The following is a 21,414-nucleotide window of genomic DNA, read 5'->3' as shown; positions in this document are numbered from 1 at the left end:
GCCCCGCCGCCCTCCCTCCCTCCCAGCCAGGCCGGGCAAGGACAGGCCGCACACGCTGTTAGAGACTTTTTTATTGGGGCCCCCACGCGGCTCGGGGTGGTGTCTATTATCTAAAAAAGTAGTAATTGTCATTAGAAAAGGACTGAGCCCTGCACGCACCGCCCGCCCTGCTCGGGGTGCCCGAGCCCCGCCGAGCCCAGGCAGCTCCCACCGTGCCGGAGGGAGGAGCCGGGCTGGGGCTCGGCCCTATCAAGGCTGCTCTGCCCGGGGCAGGGGTCACGGGGGGAGGGATCAGCAACACGTATACAACAGCCGATGGCTCGAGAGACACCCCCCCCCCTCCGGCTTTGAGGCCAAACCAACCTCTGGAGATCAAAAACCACAGAAACACACACAGGAAAACATCTGGCTCTGGGGCCACCCCGGGGAGCGCGGCGGGCAGCGTGGGCAGAGCACGGTGTTGGCACGTGGCACAGGCACTGTCACCCTCCCAGCTCAAGAGGCAAGTTGAGCTGGTGACCATCGCCCTCTCAGAAGGAGCTCTGCTGGGGCATCCACCTGGCACAGACCACGTCCTCTGTGCTTGCCACAGTGGATGTGGCCACCCTGGCAGAGCTCCCAGGAGAATATGCAGCCATCCAGGCCTCTGGGTGCAAGGAGGGAACGATGGCAGTGATGAGAAAAGCTGTGTTCAGTGTGACCAAGGGGACAGTGATCTGCTCAGCCTTGGGGCTGAGCTATGAGGACGTAGAAAGGTTAAGGAGCAGAAGGGAGTCTGAGAGAGGCTAGTGGAACCAGGCTCTGCCCTCCCTGACAGAAACAGGAACAGCCACCCGAAAATACACAGGTTCAAGCAGATCCTGCATCCTCCCCTGCCAGGTGAAGGCAGGAATAGAGGAAAGGAGTGGGTGGAGCCAAATCCCCTCCTTGCCCACGTTACATCTCCCTGTGATGAAGCTCTGGCTCTGGAAGGCCAGGCAATGGACGAGGTGCATGTTAGTCCATCTACACCAGAGGTGTTGCCATGGCTGTGATACCCCCCAGACCATGGCAACCTCTACAAGAAAGATGGGTGACTGCTTTCTGAGGGGCACAGACGGTCCAATATGCCACACAGACAGTCCTCTCAGGGAAGTCTGCTGCCTCCCTGAGGCCCAGGTTAAGGGCAGCACTAGGAAACTTCCCAGCCTGGTTCAGCCCTCGGACTTTTACCCACTGCTGGCCTTCCACGTGGTTGGCAATGAAGCCACAACATGTAGTCCAAGGGCAATCAAAAGAGACTTCAGGGTGTGGGGATGGTTGGTAAGTGATTCTGAAACACAGGTTCTTTCCTCCATCCCTCCAGTTGTGGGCAGGGACATTGGAAGAGACAGACCTAGTCTGTTAAATATATGATTTGGTGGCTGGTGTCACTGCCACAATTTCAGATTTATCTATAACAGCACAGCCTGTACAGCCCCAGGCACACTGATGTTGGATAGGATCCACCTTCCCCAAAGGGGAAAGGGACCTTTGCTCAGAGCTGCACCTGCAGGATAGAGTGGAGCAGGCACCCTCTGTGTCCCCACCCCTCCCTGTGCCAGGCTGTGGGAGTTGGGGCCAAGGCCAGAGCTGAGCATTAAGGGCACAGCTGTGATTGCACAGATAACACCAAGCAGCCAGCTCAGAGGTGATTCAAAAGGCACGTGTGAACTCAAAAACCTGCGACCTGGCCACCAGCACTGCTGCCAGGGACAAGTATATGGCACAGAGGGGCTGCCACCAGCGTGCCCCAGCCAGCCAGAAGCCCTGTCCTCACATCTTGCTGGCAACAGGGATCCTGGCTACCACAACCTCCCCAGCTCTGCACACAGGACCCCCGAGGGAAGGATGATGGGCTGCCTGCTTCCAAGCAGCACAGCTGTGGCTGGGCTGGACCATTTTGATTTGGGGCGTGCTGGGACAGAGGCTCAGGCATCATCCCCTATTTCTCTAGCAAAACTATTCCTGCAGCAGTAGGAAGAGCAAGAGCTCCAGCCTACACTAGTATAAATCCTGCAGATTGGAATAAAAAGCAGCACAGTTAAAACACAGTTAAAAACTGCAAACCTGCTGGAGGCAGGGAGAGTATGAGCTGGTCAGGGAGCACTGCAGTGCTGAGCATGCAGGTCTGGTCAACTGCCTCAAACAGAGGTCCCTCTGGGGGTGATGGCTCAGGAGGAACCATGCAGGCAGACACTTCTAACACAAGCAGGCTTCAAAGCTCAGCCTTTCCCTTCCTCCTCAGGCCACACATAGGCACAGGTCAGTTTAGGACACGTGCCTCCTGCGGGGCTCCTCAGAGGGCCGCTCACCCACTGAGAGGCCAGGGCTAGGAGGAGAGATGGCCACGCAGGCTGCCTGCAAACTATCCTAGTGTTCCTCTTTACAAGCTGTACGAAACAACCCTCCCCACAGCATCTGCAACCCAGCGAGGAGCTGCGAGAGCTACTGCATGGAGCAGCTGTCTGTGGGCAGGAAGTCGTACACGTACAAGGCCACCGACTTGGACAGGTAGGTCATGGTGCCAAACCGGCCGCTCGGGGCACTGTCGTACAGCAGGATGCAGATGCCTGTCGAAGGATCCCTCTCCAACATCTGGTCGTCAGCGCCCAGGGCTTTCTGGATTTTGGACAGGGAAGGAGAAAGCCGACATTAGAATAAGAGCAACCCCCTCACCAGCTTCCACCCCAAGCACCCTCCGTTGCACTCACAGGTGTGACAAGTTGACAATGAGCAGCGGGAGGAGGACACTACAGCTTTGCTGTGACCCATGAACGCAACAGGGACAAGGGGCAGGGCCCTCCTGCTCAGGTGGGTGAGCCCTGTGCAGCTGTGGGGAACGCACCCAGCAGCCCTGGGTGAGGCTTGGCCCTTACCTGCTCCTCATAGAAGAGGTCGTTGGCTCTGTGCAAGATCTTTTCCACAGGTATGATGCCACCGATGGTGTGCACCTCCATGTCCACCAGCATGGTGAGCACCAAGATAGCTTCCACCAGAAGCTGCCTGTACTCTGGCTGGGGCACACGATTGAGGACAGACTCCACATGCGCAGCAAACTTCATTTCCCCTGGGGTCATCTGTGAGGATGTGGAAAGAAGTGTACCGATAGCACTGTATCACCAGCACAAGTCCTGAGCTACGCTGGGCACTCACCCAGGGCAACCCAGCACCCAACAACAACCTGCATGCCCCGTTTCCCCTTCACATGAACCTCCTACCTCTCTGGTTGTTGAGGAGGGGAGAACAAAGCCCTCCACAGAGAGGCCATGGCACTGCAGAACAAGAAAGAAAGATCGTGGTTATGGCTTGGAGAAGCATCGTGCTAAGACACATAGATCCAGCCCACCAACTCACTCCCACTTGAGCACTGGTGTGTGCTGCCTACACACCCCAGCTCTGCCTCCTGACTCTGCACAGCATCACTCCTTTCCCATCATTTCAGCATCAACTGGAGCCCCCGGGCACAGGGCTCTGCTCCCTGGCTCAGCATGCTGAGCATGAGGTGTGCCTGGACCTCCTTCAGCTGTGGCTCCAGCTCTGCCCCTGTCTGGCTAATGCTCCCCTCTGCAAGGCACAAGATGGGTTAGGTCCTATGTGACTTCGAGGCAGTTCCAGGTCTTCCCCGGCTTTCCAGGGCCAGCTGCAGGCCTTGTCCATGAAGCCCATATCTACACAATATCAGGGACCAGCCTGTCTAAGTACCAGTGTCTAAGTACCCCTGGCAAGGCTGGTGCCTGGGACCACAGGAGAGGCGCCAGCTGGACATCCAGCTCACCTTCTGCAGGACCTTCCAGACCTTCTGGTAGAAGCCCACAGGGACACGGTTGAGGGCCCCGTCCAGCCGCCGCCTCCGCTGCCACTGGCCCTGCCGGCTGTCCTTACTGCCCTGGTCTTCCAGCATGCTTGAAAAGGAGTCCTTGTCCAGCAGCTCCCCGTGCCCAACAGACTGGGCAGACAAAACAAGGACCACAGAGACTGCTGCAAAGTTAAACACCCCACAAGAGCGCAGCCTGCTACTGCTCAAGAGTTTCTGGTTCTCCAGTCTGATAGAGCTCCCACCCCCTGCCCCCAGCAAAGCCCACCTTACAGCACCCCCCAGAGCACAGCTCCTTCCCACCATCACAAACAGGACAGACCCCATGCATGCAGCAAACAAACACAGGTTACCAGAGAGGACTTGAGCTCGATGTCCCTGGACTGCAAACTGATGGGCTGAAGGAGAAAGGGAGAGAAGGAAATCAGACCGTGCCAGAGCAGGGCAGCAGTCACAGCAAGCGGAGCAGCAGCAGCACAGATCAAGCTCAGGTCACGGGGCAGTTATCCCAGGGCTGCAGTTAGCTGGAGATGCAGTTTTGAGAGGAAAGCTGTGGAAAGTCCCATGTTACCATCAGAAGGGAAGGATTGTACCAGGGCATGGAGCAGCTGAGGGGCCCCACATGCTGGTGGGGTGCACGAGAGGTGGGTTTGTGCCAGCCTGCGCACAGGAGCAGAGCTGCTACTGCTCTGCTGGCTGCTGGCATGGGCAGGGACTGAGTCTCGGGCAGACAGGAGGGCCAGTAGCAATGTCACTGCCCACAGATGGCCCTTTGCAATATCAGGTTTCACACTGCAGCAAGTTGGCCCTAAACCTGCTGCATCAGCCTGGTCCCTGCAAGCCCCATCTCTTTGAGGACAGGACCCCTTCTAGAGCTCAGGACTCCTCTGGACACACACCAGACACATGAGGAGGTCCTTGGCATTTGTAGCTGACCAGAAGCCTCTTCCCCCAGAGAAGAAATAGCTGGGGAGGCTACAGGCAGGATCCAGTGAACTGTCTGGCAGAGTCACTACTGGTCATGGCACTGGAAGCATTGTGCCATCCTGCTCACTGCATTTTGTGAGTGTAATGGAATGTATTTGGCCACAGAAACTCTGGAGCACAGCTCCCAGCTGGCTGTAATGGCAGTACCCCCACAGCTTAGGGAAGCCTTCCTTCCTGTTAATCCAAACACGGCAGGTCCTACTCCAAGGGGAGCTCCTGTGGGGCAGTGCCAGCCTTGGGCACGTTAAGCCATGCTGACCTCTTCCCAGGGAGCCAGCCTCCTTCCCTGTCCTGAACAGAGCAGCCCTGAGCCTGCTTAGAGAGGGAAAGGCAATTCATTGCTGCAGCAGCTGAGGGAAGCTCATTGAGTCATGCATGTGAGGAAGCTGTCCTGGTGCATGGCATGAGGGGCAAAAGCTGAGGCTGCAGGACCAGGGGGGCTTCACCTTACTCCCAGGCATAGACTGCCTACGTTTATTCAATTGCTGCAAGAGAAGAAGGAAATGAAGGTTCTGCTGTTGGAAGTGGCCCACCAAGATGCTACCCACACCTGGGACACTGCATGGTCCTCCCCACCCCTGCACCTTCTCAAGCACCCCTGTGCTCCCTTTGCACTACCAGAGCAACCCCCACCCACTAACTGATCCACCTCAATTCTCCCCCCCAGGGCAGGATCAGAGCCAAAATTAGCTCTTGGAAGCAGCTGAGATGTCTCCCACTCTTCCATCAATTCTGCCTGGTTTGTAGCTGTTTGTCACCCACAAGACCTGTCATGAGCAGCCTGCACTGCCTGCCCTCACCTGTTTGATTTCACTTTTCAGCCTGACAAGGCCGGAGCGCTCAGATCTGGTGGCCCCAGCAGCCCCCAGGTCATGGATGGAGACGGTAGGGGTGACCACAGATGAGTCCACTGAACGCACTGCAGGGGAAGAGAGGTCTAGAGTGGGCACCATGGCTCAGGGCATGGCTGTCCCTTGTCACTGCTCAGGCACTGGTACCTCTGCATGCCCTTGCCCTCTATCCCAACAGCATCAGAGATCCATGAGCACAGCACAGTAGTGCTTCAATTCAGACCTGACCAGGTCAAGTGACAAACTAAGCAAAGCCCAAAGAGCCACAGGGCTCAATCCCCGGAAATCACTCAGCACCATCCTTATGAAGAGCACAGCTTCTTGCTGGACCCCTGCAGTGCAGAAGCAGCTGTGCTGAACATGAGGGAGGACAGGGACACGTAGATCTGACCGCACTCTGCACCAGGAACCAGATTTGCCCAGAGATGCTCTCTGCTGAGAGACTCACTGCTCTTTTCCACCCCGAACTCCTTGCCAGAGAGGATGTGGTAGAGGAGGCTCTTCATGTCTGATGGGCTGAGATTCATCAGGTTCTCCGTGGCTTCTGTGGCTGGAGAGAAAAGAATTGGGATTTTGTACCCTGCCTTATAGTTCTCCTAGAACATTTCTACCCTGCACTATACTCTGTGAGCAGGGGCAGCACTGGCACAGGAGCTCATCCTCCACAGACATACACTAGCTCGAGTGGTTGCCTACAACAGGGACTCTTCCCCATGCCAGCCCAACACGTGCTGGGATGGAGACTGCAGTGCAATCACTCGCCTGTGCTGCCCAAGAACAGGTCCAGCTGCAGACGCTGTCACTTCCATGCAGGGTCTTGTCCTAACCTGAGCTGCCATTTTTAACAGTACTCCTTTCTGGCTGACAGAGCCCCGAGCATCACAGCACCCACCCCAGCCGGGGAGCCGTCCCCGCCGCACGTACCCGAGCAGCGCAGGGAGTGTGCCAGCTCTGTTGCCATCACCTGGATGATGAGCCCAATGCGGAGGCGGAACATCTCCACGAAGAGCGCAGGCTGCGTGCGTATGTACATGGCCAAGTACACCATGATCTCCTGGAGGGGCAGAGGCAGATCACCCCACTGCTGCTCAGCAGGGCAGACACCCAGATGTGGGGTCCCCCCTGATATCCTGTTCCCTCACCTGGGTGAGGATGGCCACACTGAGGTTCTTCTCACTGGCTTCATCAATGAGGTGAACAAGTTCCTCGTAGGGGACGGGGCTGGGGCATGAAAAAACAGTAGAGCAAGTGAGAGGCAGCAGAGCAAGCCCTGCATGCCCCTGGTCTGTACAGCCCCAAGAGGAAAGATACAGGCTGGGGACAGCCAGCCAGGGCCGCTCCTGCCCATGGACCCCAGAGCAGCAGGCTCACATCCAGATCTAGCCCAGCATGCTGGTGGAGGGAGAGGCACCACACTCACGCGGAGATTGTCTTCTCACGTGGCTCTGGGGGCAGTCCCACAGTCAACTGCTTCTGGTGAGACAGGAGGTCAGTGCAGGCCTGGGGACAGAAAGGGTCAACCCCAGCTATTGTAAACTGAGGGTCTGGGGGCTCAGCACAAGGCAGAGGGAGACAGAGCTGATGCAGCCACGGTTCACCTGCTCACTCTGCTGCCTCCTCCCCGACAGACCTCAGCCCGCTAGAGGCTGGCTGCACAGCTGTTACCTCATCCAGAGCTTCAACCTTCTTCTTGAGGATGCCAGAGATGTAGCGGATCAGGGCCCACTGGCGTGTCTCCCCCACCCGCACATACAGCTCAGTGAGGAGCTCCTTGACAGTGGGGCCAGGCTTGCTATCAAGCCCCGTGTGCCACTCGGGCCCCCTGCGGTGAAGGAGGTGCTGGGTTATACACAGCAATTTGTCTGTGGCAGCTCCCCAGCAGCCCCCCTGGGCTGTACCAACCCCCTCTCTGCTCAGTGAGCCGTTGGGATGCAGAGTTCACCCCACCTGAGCATGTAGAGCATGTAGAGGATGTCTGCTTGCTCCTGCATTGTGGGGCAGATGCGCAGCTGGTCCACCAGTGCCTTGCAGTCCACGTTGCCATCCTCGTCACGGGGCAGACTCATCTCTGCATAGACTGCATGGCTCTGGGGGAAGGGAGACCCGTGCTGCTGGTTAGCACCACCAGCACCCTGCCCCAAATGGAGCCAAGGACATTCATTCGTGGATATTCCCCCTCAACAAACACCAAGCCTTCCTCGTGCAGTCCTGCAAAGACACTCTGGCTCCACCTGAAAGGACAGCAATGCTCAGTCTGGGAGGGACAGGGCTCACCTTGCCATCCATGTCTTGCTGGTAGGGTGAACCCAGCAGGTTAACCGACTGCTGGGATGCCTGGAAGATCTTGCTGGGGACATACAACCCAACATCTAAAAAAAAAAAAATGTAAAAGTTGGCAGAGACACTTCTGACCCCAATCACCACTGCTTGCCCCAAACCACCTGACAGATATTTGACACTGCTCCCCCAGTAGCCCCTGCAGAGAAGTCAGCTACGGGAGAAGCAGTCAGGACTAACATGATGGACATAATGTTAGTTGCTCTGCAGTCCATGGGGACCCCAGCATCACAGAGCTGGGAAAGCTCCCAGATCACCTCAGCCTCACCCCTGGGCTCAAGGGAAGGTGTGGAGGGTACTGGAGTTACTCACTCTGGACATGCAGGTCCTTGGCCTTGGATGCCAGGGACATGAGGTCACGGGTGGTGTGGACAGCAGTCCGGAAGCGGCTCAGCCCTCCCCGCTGGGCAGTGGGGGGCAGGTTGGACTGGGGAGTCGTGCGCTGCAGCAGGTGGTCCAGGTACTGGGCAACCTCATCGTAGGCGTCCTCTGGAAGGGAAGGAAGCAGAGAGGGGTTCAGCCACTGTGTGCTGGGGCACCCCCAGGGCCAGAGAGACCCCAGCTGTGCCTCGGCAAGGACAAAGCTTTGCTGGCCGCACAAAGCGACAATGTGGGGCCAGTGCCAGCAGCCAGGCTCACAAAGCACTGCAGCCAGGGCACCCCTGTTCCTGCATGACTCTGCTGCCTGGGACACTGGCTGACAGCTAGGGCCCCAAACTGGGGCTCCCTCCAAGTCCCGTCTGGACAAAGGAAGCCATGGTGCTGCATCGTGTGTTTGGTACAAGCCTGTGCAAGGACAGGAGTGTCCCACTCAAACCCTGCAGTGAAACCCTCCCACTCTTTCCCTTCAGAGGCACAGCCACGGTCAGCCTGTCCAAGAAGAGACCACTCAGGAGCACCCCAGCACAGCAAGGGCATCTTCCAAGCAGGACTCCAGCACAGAAGCAAGGTAGGGTGAGTTTTGCAACAGTTATTTCTAATTAGGAGTTAGAGGAGGAGTTATGGCTCCCGCCTTCTCTTTGCCCAGCCTTGAGCAGCTCCAACTGCTCCCAGCATCACACCAGGAGCACCAGAGGCACCACATGCTAACAGCAGCATGGAAGAGGGTGCTCAGAGGCCAGGTCTCTGCTCAGCTGGGAGGTAAAAGTGAGGGGGGTGCCCCCTGGGGAAGATACCCCCGATAAAACACAGAACTGATGATGCACTTCCAGTGGGCCAGGGCAAAGCCATGCTGCTCTCCAGCTGGCAAACTCGGAGGTGTGTCAGCCCTAGGAGGTGAGCTGTGGACTGTACCTGAAGCAGCCTGGCATTCCCTTGAGGGAATGCCTCATGCCAGTGCCTGGAGGCTTGGCTGGAGAAGTCCTCTAGGCACCAGGCTTGAGAACATCCTCCTGCCTGGCTGCAGCATCTGACCACAGGAAAAACTCAAAACTGAGCATCTTTGAGATGCCGTAGAAAGGCCAGGCAGGTCTTTCCCCTTTCTCCCACTGGGGCTGGAGGGGAAGCAAACACCTTGGACAAACCCAGATGCAGCCTGTAAGGAGGCTACAAGCAAAGCAAGATAAGGGCAAAAGAAATGAGTGTTCAGAGTCCCAGCAGTGCAGACACTGGCTGCAGGAGCTGCAGAGGCACAGCAGATGGTGGGAAGGCCAATGATTACCAGCACTAGGTCACACAGGAAGGGATATGCCCAGGCCTGCTTGCAAGGGGAACAGTAAAACTTGCACCCCGCCATGGTCCCAGCACAAGGGGGGACCATCCCCCTCATGCTGTGATGGGCCAAGGCACTCTCAGGCACCCTCTACACAGCATCAAGGCTTCAATTTGGCACCCACCGGAGCACCTCTGCCCAGGAGAGGGGCAAAGGCTTTGGGAAAAAGACAAATTGCTTAAGGACACAGTGGCTCTTCCCCACTGCCTTGGTCACTGTGCCTTCACATTGCACTGCACTTGTGCACCAAAGACCCTCAGACACATCTCCCCAGTGGAGGTAAGCTGCCAATCCTTTGTCTCTTCCCTACAAAGGTCGCAGCAGCTCGTTCCAGACAAGGCTGACAGAGGGTCAGATGGGAACATGGTGAAAAACCAAGTGCATGGATGCTAGCAGGAGGTTGCATGTTAGGAGTTTAAGGGTGAGTTGGGCATTTGCCACCCCACAGCAGTGACTGGCCTGTTCTCCCTTACCCTCCTCTGCTACCTGCAAGCCATGCAGCCAGTCCTCGCTGTCCAGCTCCTCAAAGCTGTCACTGCAGAGCCTGTAACTCTCGGCAAAGACCTTACCCTCTGGCCCAGGGTCCATAAAACTGAGGTGTGTTCGGCATGACGTTGTCAGGAACTCCGACAGTTTACCCGTCTGGATCCTGGGCGAGAGATGGGGAGGTCACATGGGAGAGGAAAGGGGAGGTAGTACCCTTGGCTTTACCTCCTGGCTCCAGGGCAGGCCCTTTGGCAGGGAGAGATGGACCTGTCAGGAGCATATGCACACCAATGTCTGCTTTAGCTGTCTGCAACTCCTTCAGCCACAGGTGGGCACGGAAGGGCTGCCCAAAAGATATTAGGAGGATCCTGCAGCCATGGGTTTGATGCCATGAAGAGCTTTATCCTCTCTTTCATCTCCTCTGTTGAGACTGTAGCCCCAGGGTGCACTGACAGCCTAGCACACCCCAATGTGTCCTCCCCAGCCTGTTTCCCCAAAGCCAGTGCACTGCTCACCAGGCTCTTGGAGGCATGACAGCCCTCACCCCAGGAGGGTGCGCTCACCTTGCGCCACCGAAATACCCGTCCTGCAGCTTCCGCAGCATCGCCAGCACCGTGGGGTGCACACTACTGCCCGTTTCATCTGTGGGCAAGAGGCACAGGCAGTCAGGCTCCTCTGCTCAAACTGGCTCCCAGAAGGTAACCCAGGGCCAGGTGGGAATTCAGGCACCCAAAGCAGCATGGGCGGACCCGTTTGGGGCATGCAGACACGCTGTGGTACCAAAAGCACCACCCAAAAAGGGAAATTCGGGACTGTCCAGGCTGAATTCCAGGAAAACTAGGCCAAGATGCACTCCAGGCTCCTGGGATTTCAGCTTGGCTGAAGCTGACAGTACCAGACAACAGCACCCAACAGCTCCCTGCTCTCTCCCTGCCTTTCGTATGAGGCAGCAGATGGGGGGCTGCTGTCAGGGGCAGGAGGCACCATAGGAAAGGGCACACTCAAGACACCAAGGGGATTTCAAGTACACAAGGAGAATCAAAAAGGCCTGAAAGCAGAGCAGAGTCACTTCCCCGCACCTCATGGGGAAGCTGGGAGCTGCTGCAGGCAAGCCAGTTCTGCTCTACGCCATTGCAGAGCTCTTTGCTCCTTCTGGTTTACTGTTTTCCCCTCCGTGTTGCCTAGGAAAGCCTTTAGCAGGTGGTCAGTCTTAGTGAAGAGTCAAGATGCAGAAAGAGCCCCAGGAACACTCCTACAGGGGAACTGTTTTTTTGGTCTTGCTCCCAAAAGGCCTTCCCACAAGCCAGGTTGTCAGGAGCCATTGAGCAGCAGGCACTAGTGCCTGGCAGGCAAACCCACCAGCTGCCAGGCAAACTGCCCACTTGGCGTGGCTCTTCTCAGTGGTAAGCTCTTCACAGAACACTACTGGCTGCTCCAGCCCCACCATGTCCCCCCTATTACTGAGGCAGTCACAGATCTGCCCACCCCCTTCCTCCTGCAGAGGCTGCTTCCCAGGGCTGCTCTAGCCAAACACCTTGCCAGGCTGGAGGATCCATACCGAGCATGATGTGGGAGACGGGGAAGGTGATGGTTGGTTGCCCAGTCATTCTCCAGCGGCTGCAGAGATAGGAGAGGTCCGTCCTCAGCATCTCCACAATCATCTTGTTGTCAAGAGCCAGGTAGAACTGCTGCTGGTCTATGAACTGTGAGGACAGCAGGAGACATGAGCGGCCCTTTGTACAGCCACCAGGTCCCTATGGTGCCACTCACATCTTCCCACAGGCATTCAGCCAGGCCAGACACGCTGTGCACCCAGAGGACATGCTCCTTTGCACTGACAGCTCATACCACCTTACTTGGCAGATGCCAGTACAGTCTAGTAAGGGACCCTCAACTTCTAGGGCAGTTACTGGCCATTAGCAACTGTGAGGAGATAACTAATGCCACAGCTCAGCAGCAGCATCCAGGCCTCCTCCTGGTGTCCTTGTCAGGGTGAGCAAAGAGATTTTCACCCAATACTGATCATCAGAAGGCTCAAACCACCTCTCCCAGCATGCACACAGCCAGAACCAGCAACTGGGCTGCCTCACGCCACAGTGCTGGGGCTGCTTCACACTCCCAGAGGGTGTTGGGCCACATCTGAGAATAACCCGAGCACTCAGCCAGTGGAGAAACTTCTTGCCCAGTTCCAGATCACATAACAGCTGGGAATGAGCCCATGCAATGTCACCCACCTGTGGGGTAAAGGTAAAGATGCTCTTCCTGATTTTGTAGAGCTTGGAGGTCCCAATGACACCCATGTGCCGGTAGGGCCGTCCAGTCAGGCTCATCTGCTTGTTGCGGCCTGGGAGGGCAGGAAGAGGAGTTTTTAGTGCAAGCCTCCTAATTAAAGGGGCTGCAGCACCAAGCAGTGCCAGGCCTCTTGCTACTAGCCAGCAGGAAAATGCTGGTTTGTGGGTGGGATACCCCAGGACCCTGTGTCAAGCTAGTACAGCTCTAAGTGACAGTGATACTCTGTCCCCAGCCCTGCCCAGGGGGCTAGAGACATGCTGAAACAGGGACACACAGCCTGTCCTGACTTCTGCAACGTGTCACACCTCCAGGTTTTTGGGAATGTCAGAAGTTGGAACAGGGCTGGGGGTATTCCTCTGCATAGGGCTGGTCCCCCAAAGCTGACAGCTCTATCAGCATTCCCATTGCTCACAGATTACTCCCAGAGCCCAGAATGGCGCAGCGCAGCATCGCCCCTTGCTCGTGTCAGCCCTGACAGCTGCCAGGCTGTTCCCCCTGCCCATCTCACACTTGGCATTTTGGTGGCCTAAATTAGCCACCAAATTAAAATCACAGCAGATCAGGTGTCTCCTATGGCCCAGGCTAGATCTCTGGCTCCTGCACAACAAGGCTGATGCCCAAGGGGTTGCAGCATCAGGGAACATGCGTGCAGAGCTGAGCACACCCTCTCCTCACACTCAGCCCTGCCCACCCCCCAACAACAGCCATTCTGCCAGGCTCTCTCCACCAGGGACAGCCAGGGGACCGTTCCTGAGGTCTGGCTGGCCTTCCCCATCGAGATCTGGAACAGGTACAGGAACAAAAGCCAACTCCTGTACACACCAGGTCCTTCCTATACGGATCAAAGTCTGTCTGTCCCTGGGGTGGCTGTGCAACTGCAATGCCAAAGCTCTATCCCTGTCAGAATAACCCTGAACAACACTGCCTGTCACCTTGTTTCCCTTGGGCACGAGTAGCTTTACTGGGCTCAGAAATGGGCAGCAGAAACCTCATCAGCCAGGCAGAGAGCAGGACATGAGTGTCTATGAGCAGGAGTGCCAGGGGGTGGGACAGACCCTTCTGCACCCCCTTTGCTGCAGTAGCAGGGAGTCCAGCTCACCCAGCCGGGCATAGATGTGGCTGAGGATGCGGGCAGGCTGCACTCTGATGGGGTAGACATCTTCCACAGTCTCCACGTCAATGCCCTCCTTCTTCAGGATTTCCTTGATCTCCTCTGTCTCAGCCAGGATGCACACTGTGGAAGGAGGACAAGCTCAGTGCAACAGGGGCACAAGGGTGTGACAGCACTGCCCCATGCCTTTGAGGACACATACAAGGTGCCACACCACAGAGAGGCAGCTGTCAAGGGGTCCCTTTGGGAACCAGTTCCCACTGCAGAGGTCTGCCTTGCCCCTCCTAACACTCTCTACACCCAAGTGTTCTGCACCAAGTGGCAGGAAGACAGTTTTCAACCTCTCTGCTACAGCAGCTGTTATTTCCCTCAGTCAACACAGAGTGGAATGGAAGGACTTGCACCCCATCTTCCACCCCCCTTGCCAGGTCTGAGATTGGGAGGTACCAGCAGCAATGCAGCAAGCAGAGCCACCCAGAGCCACCCCTGTGAATTCTGCACTGCCAGAGTCCCCAGACCTGCCAGGCTCAGAGGTATGGGACTAGTATTCCTTTCCCTCACCTTGAACCACCACATCAGGCTTAGGGACAGTCGCAAAACGGCGGTTGAGGGGATCTATTTCACCAGGAGCCAGAAACCCCTGGGGAAAAGATGGTATGAGGAGATTAACGTTTTGTGGGCAGCATAGAATGGGTGATGCCTATGGACAACCCACCTTTAAGAAGTCCTGGGGGATGGGAGTAGCAACTTCCCCAAGGCAGGTGGCAGCATTTGCCCCTTGAGAGTTCAGAGCTTGGCCCCACAGCCCTCCCCAGCACCCAGGATGACTGTACCTCAGCCATCAGGCAGCCCAGGATGTAGAGGGACTGCCCCCACATGTGCGGCAGCTTGCCCATGGGTATTCTGTCCACAGTGTGGGGGTTCCTGTACTCCTCATCCACCTGGAAGACAAGCCAGGAGGTTAAGGAGGGATCCACAGACACAGGATGCTGAAGGAAGCATCTTCACTGTATTTTGAAGTCCAGCAGTTCAAGGCTTGAAACAAGAGCCTACAACAGCATTTGTCAAGAGAGGGTCCAAAACAGCCTGGCTACATTCCTCCCCTCTTCTTGTGACTGCCCCAGACATCCACATCAGACAACAAATCAGCTGCTCAGACCATGTTTGGTTTCCCAACTCAGGCCATTAGAAGGACTAACGTGCCCCAGGAACACTGGGGAGATGTTCTCGAATGCTGGTGAGGAGAGCACCTCTCCTGCATGACCTGGGCACCAGGAGGCCGCTGCTCTCAACCCCACACCACTGAACAGGAGCTCAGCACCATCTCCTCAGCCCAGGCCCACTTGTCCTGAGCTCTCAGAGCACTCAGCTTCTGAGTGAGCAGACTGTCAGCAAAGCACCCTTGTGTATGGGGGTAAGAAATGCTTTGGGGGAAAAACACCAGCCTTTGGGGGAAAAACACCAACATGGTTTTATAACAGCTCCAAGCCTCACTTTTTATACACGAGCTTTCCATGCACTGTATGTGCCACTTTGCTAACATTTTGGGTTAATAAGCATTTAAAACCTAATTATCTGGTAATGATATCAGGAGTTTCAGCAGTTGGACTTTGTGACTCCCTTCCAACTCAGAATATTCTGTGATTCTGTGAGACACTCCCTCTTTCCACCACGGCTCAGGATCGCTCACCTTATCCAGGGGGACACTGTACAGCTCTGGCATCAGGCGTATCCCATTCTTCCCCTTGATGAGAACCCCCTCAAGGGCTTCCCGGTACTCCTGCACCTGAGGAGAGAGGAGAGAGAATCTGCTCCTGGTCATGGCTCCCTGCATCCTTCCCCTGCACACCTTGCCTGCCAGGGACTTTTTTCCCACCACCCCAGCAGGTTCTGCCCCCCTTACCTGCTCTATGTTTCCATTGAAAATCCCATCAATCATCAAGTATGCCCAGAAGAGAGGCCACTCGCACTCGATGTTCTCAAACAGCTTCAGCTCAGCGGGTTCATAGTAGAGGCGTTTGGGGTCCTGTAGGTGACAGCAAGGCAGACAGTGGATGGCAGGATCCCCTCAAACTGACAGGGCTCCTCCTCCCGCCAAGCCCCCGGCCTCAAATGCCCTCCCACTCCTCCTCTGCAGACGATGGCCAAGACAGAGCAGAGAAGCATTTTCACCTCCAGCCTCTGTTCTCCCCATCAGACACCCCCCTCCCAAGCCCCCTGCACTGATGATGAAGAGACTTGCCCTTCCTGGAGTCTACCCAGTCCCCAGGAGAGCACCCCAGAGCCCCCAGAACACCCCAGACACTGTGCTGTTGTACAGTAACAGCACAACATCCCCTGTGCCACACTGGGTCCCCTTTGCCTTGCCTGCTCTGCCCCAGCCCCTCAGCATCTGCCTCCTCCAGCATCATCAAGCTGGCCCAGCCAGGTGCAAAGGCTTGGGCTGGTCATGCAGGGCCAGAGAGCAGAGTCCCTCCTGCCATGTAGTGCAGCTGACACAAGGGAAGTTGTCAGGATGGAGATCTGCCAGTCCAGTGCAGCTGTGTGTGGTGTACCTATGCTCGACCCTCCCTGCTAACTGCTCTAACTCTGTTTGCTGCACAGAAGGAAGAGTGCTGGCCTTAGCAGACTGTTAGGCAGAGAGGACAGAAGGAACAGATGTTTTCTACAGTGCCTGCATTCCAGCTACAAGCTCCCTAAGTCCCATCTGACTACAGGCAGCTGCATGCCCCTGCAGGCACTGCTGCCCTTCCTGTGCCTCACAGATCTCCAGAAGTAATCCACGGCTCGGCACACTGGCAAAGCTCACAAGTGTTGGGAACGTTGGACTGGAGATGTTGCTGCTTTTCTTTGGCTCTGGAAGGGGGAAGCCACACACACTGCCTATTATGGGCAGGTCTGCAGAGGCAGAGCCAAGAAGCATTCAGAGGCACTTGTGCCCAAAGAAGCCCCATCAGGTTATGGGCCCAGAAGCTGGTGATGATTTAAGAGCCTTCAGGTACCATTTCCTAGTTCAGTAGTTATCAAATGAGATTGTTGCTTATAAGGTTTTCTGGTTTTCCCTCCCTTGAGCAGCAGCGGAAACTATCCTGAGAGACACTATGGCAGTACCCAAGCTGCCTGCTGGCCTGGGAGAGGCAGAAGCAGCTTTGTGACCTTTGGAGCTGAAGCAGATGAGGAGCTCTGTGTGGTCACCTCCCCAGGCCTCCAGCCCTAGCTCTGGGAGAGCCCACCTCATCAGGGCTCCCATGCAGGGCACTGGTCCCACCTTCCCCCAGCCCAAGGGAGACACACCACAAGGTCCCAGGACAGAGGCAGAGCCAGCCTCTGGCCATCTGCTATGGGCATGGGTGGAACGCACCACCTCTGCAATGAGCTCTGGCACTTTGGGAAGCCTTGCCCAGACCCATGACACTGCCTGGGGTTAGTGAGGGCTCTTGTCTTCCCAGCGCTCCCCAACACAGCCTTTGTGCTGCATGCAGGGGGCTGCTGCTGGCAGGGCTAGGGACACTCACCTCTTTGGGGGTCCTGTATCCATCCCGGAGGAAGCGGCAGCAGCCATAGCGTCCCTGGAAGGGAGGAAAGAGATGCCAAGCAGGAGGCACAGCGTGAGGCATCTCGTACCTTCAATGCAGGAGCAGGGATGGGGTGTCTCCTCCAGCCAAACACCCCCTCTCTTGCTCACCCAGCGCTCAGGCACCACAATCACAACCCAGGGCCACATGACACAGGGCTGCCTCTTTGCACATGGAGACTGGGAGAGGACATCATCCAGCACTCCCTCCCCAAGGATGTTTTTGGGAAGAAAAGGGCTACAACAGTTTGGACTGCAGCTGTCCCCTGGGAATAGTGAGATGAGGGCAGAGCCACTCACCTGCAGCTTCGTGATGATCTCCTGCTTGGTGATTTCCACCAGCTCGCTGTCCTCCACAGCAAATGCTGGGTAGGAGATGACAGAGAGCACGCTGGCATCCACCTCCTTGGATGTGGAGGCCCTGGGCAGCATTGAGTGAAGGATGGACTGGGCAGAGGAGAATGAGGGGTGGTTAGGTTGCCAGGCCAGGCATCGTTCACACCACAGCCCCAGCAGATCACAGTTCCTCCTGCAGTGGTGTCACGGCCCCAGGGGTCTCACCTGGCAGTGCTGCACCTCATCTGACAGCACCCGTATCACTGACTCCGGGCCTCCCTTGGCTCCAAAGAGATCCAGCTCATCCAGTGCCTCCAGGGCAGCCTGCAAGCAGACTCAAAGAAGCACGTCCTCCACCATGCTGCCCATCTATAAGAGCTCTCACCCCATGCCAGTCCCTGTGTGTAATGCACTGCCCAAATTTAAAATAATTTGAACCCTGAGAGCTGTGGCTGCAGAACACCTCTGGTCAAAATGGGACCACATCCCCAAAGCCATGGGTAGCCAGACATCAACAGGGCCCTGGACATTTCTGCCACCCACACCAATTAACTCTTCACTCCCATTTCAGGCAAAACTCAGGCTAAAGGGGCACAGTTTTATCCCAGTGCATAAGGAGAAGGGTCTTCCTCTCCAGGAACCTATGACTGCATGGGGCATTGAGCCTCAATAGTTCAACATGCCAAGCCTGCCCTGTCAAAAAGCAGCTCAGGGCCATTGGTGCTCTCCACCCCCAGCCAGCACTTCTCCCCAGCTCACCTTGGCCATGCCAACAGAGCTGGCATTCAACTCGGTGATGCCCTGGTTTGTCTTGTCCCCACGCTCCCAAATCCCGAAGTCCTGTGCAGAGGCAGCAGGCACTGGTTCACAACACAGCCAGAAAGCCTTTGAATCCCACTCATCAGCAGTGCTTCCAGGAGGTGCCGGTGGGGCTCAGGGGGGACCCACAGCTGCCCCTGGACACCAACCCAACACCTCCAGCACCAGAGCATGCTCCCCTTCCCCAGCATGCACTACCCACCGCGGTCTTGTAGGCGGCTTCAATGTAAAACACGAGGTTCTGGATAAAGTTGACTTCATCCAAGCTGTGAATTATGTGGAGGCCTGGAGCAGGGGGAAGAATTCACATCAGCCACTCCAAGCCCACAGGTACTCCCGGGATGGGGCTGCAGTAACCCAGGGACCCCTCCTCCACACTGCATGCCTGCCTGATGGGAGCCATGTCCTGGCTGACTCCCATCTCCAATCCCACCCGCTATGGCTGCACTGGGGTTTCAGACAAATGGACATCAAGGGGCCCAAACCCACCACAGGTGCTGTGAGCATAAGAAAACAGTGGAGTCAGGGAAGCCATTGCAGCAGCTTGGCACCCAGGAAGCTGCACCCAAACTGAGACTCTAGAGAGCCCGGAGACCAGCACGCTCAAAGCTGAGATGGCAGCCCCCAACAGCATTACCTGAGGCCGTCATTTGCGCCAGCATGAGCAGGTAAAGGGAGGTGGCATCCAGCTGTAGGTGACCCCACTCGTTGTCTCCCACCACGGTGGCACAGGTCTGGGTGTTATACTTGGCATGCAGGCAGTCCTTGGTGCTCTGGCTGTACTTGAAGGCCTCCACCTTGTCCATCTTGAGAAGGGCAAAAGGATGCAGGAGTTCATAGAACCCTGTCTCCAGACAGGTCTGACATCTCCCAAGCCAAGGGCTGCCTCGTGCCATGAGCCCAGCATGTGGAGCCATGCCTGGCAGGGCAGAAATTCCACAGCCACTGGGCTGCCCCTCTGCTCACCAAGGCAGTGAGTGGCTCACAGGCCACTGCAGTGCAGGGCTGCAGCTGTGGAGGGCCCATGCCACAGCTGCACCACGCAGAGAAAAAGGGTCACCCCAAATGCCCTCAGGAAGGAGAGCTGCAGAGTCCTACCGCCAGCCAGGCCATGAGACAGGCAGCAGCTGGCAAAGGCTCCACTGGCTACCAGCCCACAGCACTGGAACTTCAATCACAGCTGCTCACTCAGAACTTATTTCAAGACTTGCTGGAAGGGGAGGCTGGGGAGAGCTGGTACAGTCAGGACTGACAGTCTCTGTGGCACAGCCGGGCTTTAAGGAAACCACTTTACACCCAGAGGTGCTCCCCAGACCCTACCTGTCTCATCATGCACTGGAGCAGTCCCCGCATCAGCTTCACCACGCTCTGCAGGAACAAGGAAAACAGCCCTGTTAATCGCCAGAAGCCCTGACTCAGGCTCAGCTGGCCGATGACCTTTGCAGGGCTCGGTGCCTGTAATCGGAGCTCCAGCTCACATTTCTACAGCCTCTGCTCCCAGGGCAACAGCAGAGGGAAGATTTCTTGGCCTGCCAGCGGGGCCGAGCTGCTGTGCTGTGCAGCGGGACAGAGGGCACAGCTGCAGGACACGACTCCCCAGCCCCTGGGAGAAGGGCTATGGCCCCAGATCACCCCGGAGCCAGAGGGACGGACCCTCTGGCTGGGCTCCAGGGTGCCCCGGGAAGAGCAGGCTCTGACATCCCTTCCTATCACCTCCTGCGCCGGGGGACAGCCCTGTCCTCACCCTCACTGCACGGCCCCCCGCGGTTTTCGGGCCCCTGGCCCGGCTGTGCCAAAGGCTGACCCGCCCGAAGTGGCGGCAGCCTCCGGGTGCCCCCAGCCCCGCCCGGGCCCTGCTCCCTCCGACCTGCTCCAACTCGTAGGCCTTGGCCTTGTCCTCGTCGCGGTCGGCATTCTTGCGGTAGGCCAGGCCGAGCCCCCAGACCGCCAGGATGCTGTACACGTTGTCCCGGACCCAGGCGTCCCGGTGGTCGCCGCTGGCGGGGAGTAGCCCCGTCACCGCGTCCTGCGGAGGGGACACACCGTTCCCAGGTCACTCCCCGGCCCGGGCTCCCCCGCGGGCTCGCCCCCCGCTCCCGGCAGTGCCCGCACCTGGTGGCAGAGGATGGTCTGCTGCACCAGGCGCCCATAGCCGTCCAGGCGCACGCCCGAGTTGCTCCGGCTCCTCATGGCGATGGCGGCGGCGGCGCCGGCACCGGCACCGGCACTGCCGGGACGGGACGGGGCGGGACGAGTCCTGGCAGCGCCCCGCCCCGCTCCGCCCCGCTCCGCCCCGCGGCACCGCCCGCTCGCTGCCGCCCGCAGCGCTGCCCGAGCACCGCCGCGCCCCGAGAGCGGCCGCTCCGCCCGCGCTGCCCCCGCTCCCCGCCCGCGGCGGCCTCGGCCCGCGGGGCGCTCACTACGGAGCGGGCAGGACCCGCCGCCATGGCGGCACCGCCGGCACCGCACCGGCACCGCACCGGCACCGCACCGGCACCGCACCGGCACCGCACCGGCACCGCACCGGCACCGCCCCCTGCCGGGCGGAGGGCGAGCAGCGCTGCGGGCGGACACGGGGACACTCGGGGACACGGACTCGGGGACACACGGACACACGGACATACGAATACACAGACGGAAAGGGGACACGCGGATACGTGGACACATGGACATGCGGACACACGGATACATGGATACACGGACACATGGATACACGGACACACGAACATGCAGACACACGGATACATGGATACACGGACACATGGACATGCAGACACACGGATACATGGATACACGGACACATGGACATGCGGACACACGGATACATGGATACACGGACACACGGACATGCGGACACACGGATACATGGATACACGGACACATGGACATGTGGACACACGGATACATGGATACACGGACACATGGACATGCGGACACACAGGCACATAGACACACACGGACACACAAGGATACGCAGACACATAGACGTGCAGGTACACGGACAGACAGGCGGACACATGGATGCCCAGTCACACGGATGCATGGACACAGACACTAGGATACACGGACACGTGG

The 21,414-nt window shown here is 57.6% G+C and overlaps 1 protein-coding gene across 4 annotated transcripts; it reads right to left on the bottom strand.

Moving 5' to 3' along the window:
• Positions 1-53: 53 nt before the first annotated feature.
• PHKA1 (phosphorylase kinase regulatory subunit alpha 1) lies at positions 54-20,599 on the bottom strand. Of its 4 annotated transcripts, none has more exons than XM_027718848.2 (33): positions 20,452-20,599; positions 20,207-20,365; positions 19,660-19,707; positions 18,977-19,145; positions 18,542-18,624; positions 18,280-18,360; positions 17,746-17,844; positions 17,485-17,631; positions 17,126-17,179; positions 15,514-15,636; positions 15,301-15,396; positions 14,444-14,551; positions 14,172-14,250; positions 13,599-13,733; positions 12,442-12,551; positions 11,766-11,910; positions 10,771-10,849; positions 10,195-10,370; positions 8,323-8,499; positions 7,948-8,042; positions 7,621-7,760; positions 7,339-7,495; positions 7,094-7,173; positions 6,816-6,894; positions 6,598-6,727; positions 6,122-6,223; positions 5,623-5,741; positions 5,269-5,307; positions 4,189-4,233; positions 3,797-3,967; positions 3,240-3,293; positions 2,898-3,098; positions 54-2,640 (listed from the first exon to the last, which is right to left on the bottom strand). In XM_027718848.2, exons 1-33 carry the CDS (start codon positions 20,527-20,529, stop codon positions 2,467-2,469), a joined length of 3,732 nt encoding a protein of 1,243 aa, XP_027574649.1. In that variant the 5' UTR covers positions 20,530-20,599; the 3' UTR covers positions 54-2,466. The 4 variants fall into 4 exon arrangements, with proteins under 4 accessions (XP_027574649.1, XP_027574650.1, XP_039238647.1 ...); XM_027718849.2 differs by having other exon boundaries at positions 10,291-10,370; XM_039382713.1 differs by lacking the exon at positions 5,269-5,307.
• Between the last annotated feature and the right edge of the window lie 815 nt (positions 20,600-21,414).

This window comes from Pipra filicauda, unplaced genomic scaffold, assembly GCF_003945595.2.
Source record: "Pipra filicauda isolate LSUMZ 115617 unplaced genomic scaffold, ASM394559v2 scaffold281_size1565311_pilon, whole genome shotgun sequence".
Lineage (NCBI taxonomy): Eukaryota > Metazoa > Chordata > Aves > Passeriformes > Pipridae > Pipra > Pipra filicauda.
The sequence above is the reverse complement of the archived record's forward strand: the minus strand, read 5'-3'. Positions and strand labels throughout refer to the sequence as shown.

What these genes read in the sequence shown, in the direction of transcription:
- PHKA1 (XM_027718848.2), bottom strand. Translation starts at nt 20,529, where the DNA reads ATGAGGAGCCGGAGCAACTCGGGCGTGCGCCTGGACGGCTATGGGCGC. An exon ending in GCTCTGTTGGCATGGCCAAG is followed by an intron (nt 17,845 to 18,279) that starts GTGAGCTGGGGA and finishes GTCTGCTTGCAG; the next exon opens with GCTGCCCTGGAGGCACTGGA. An exon ending in CCACATCTATGCCCGGCTGG is followed by an intron (nt 12,552 to 13,598) that starts GTGAGCTGGACT and finishes CTGCCCTCCCAG; the next exon opens with GCCGCAACAAGCAGATGAGC.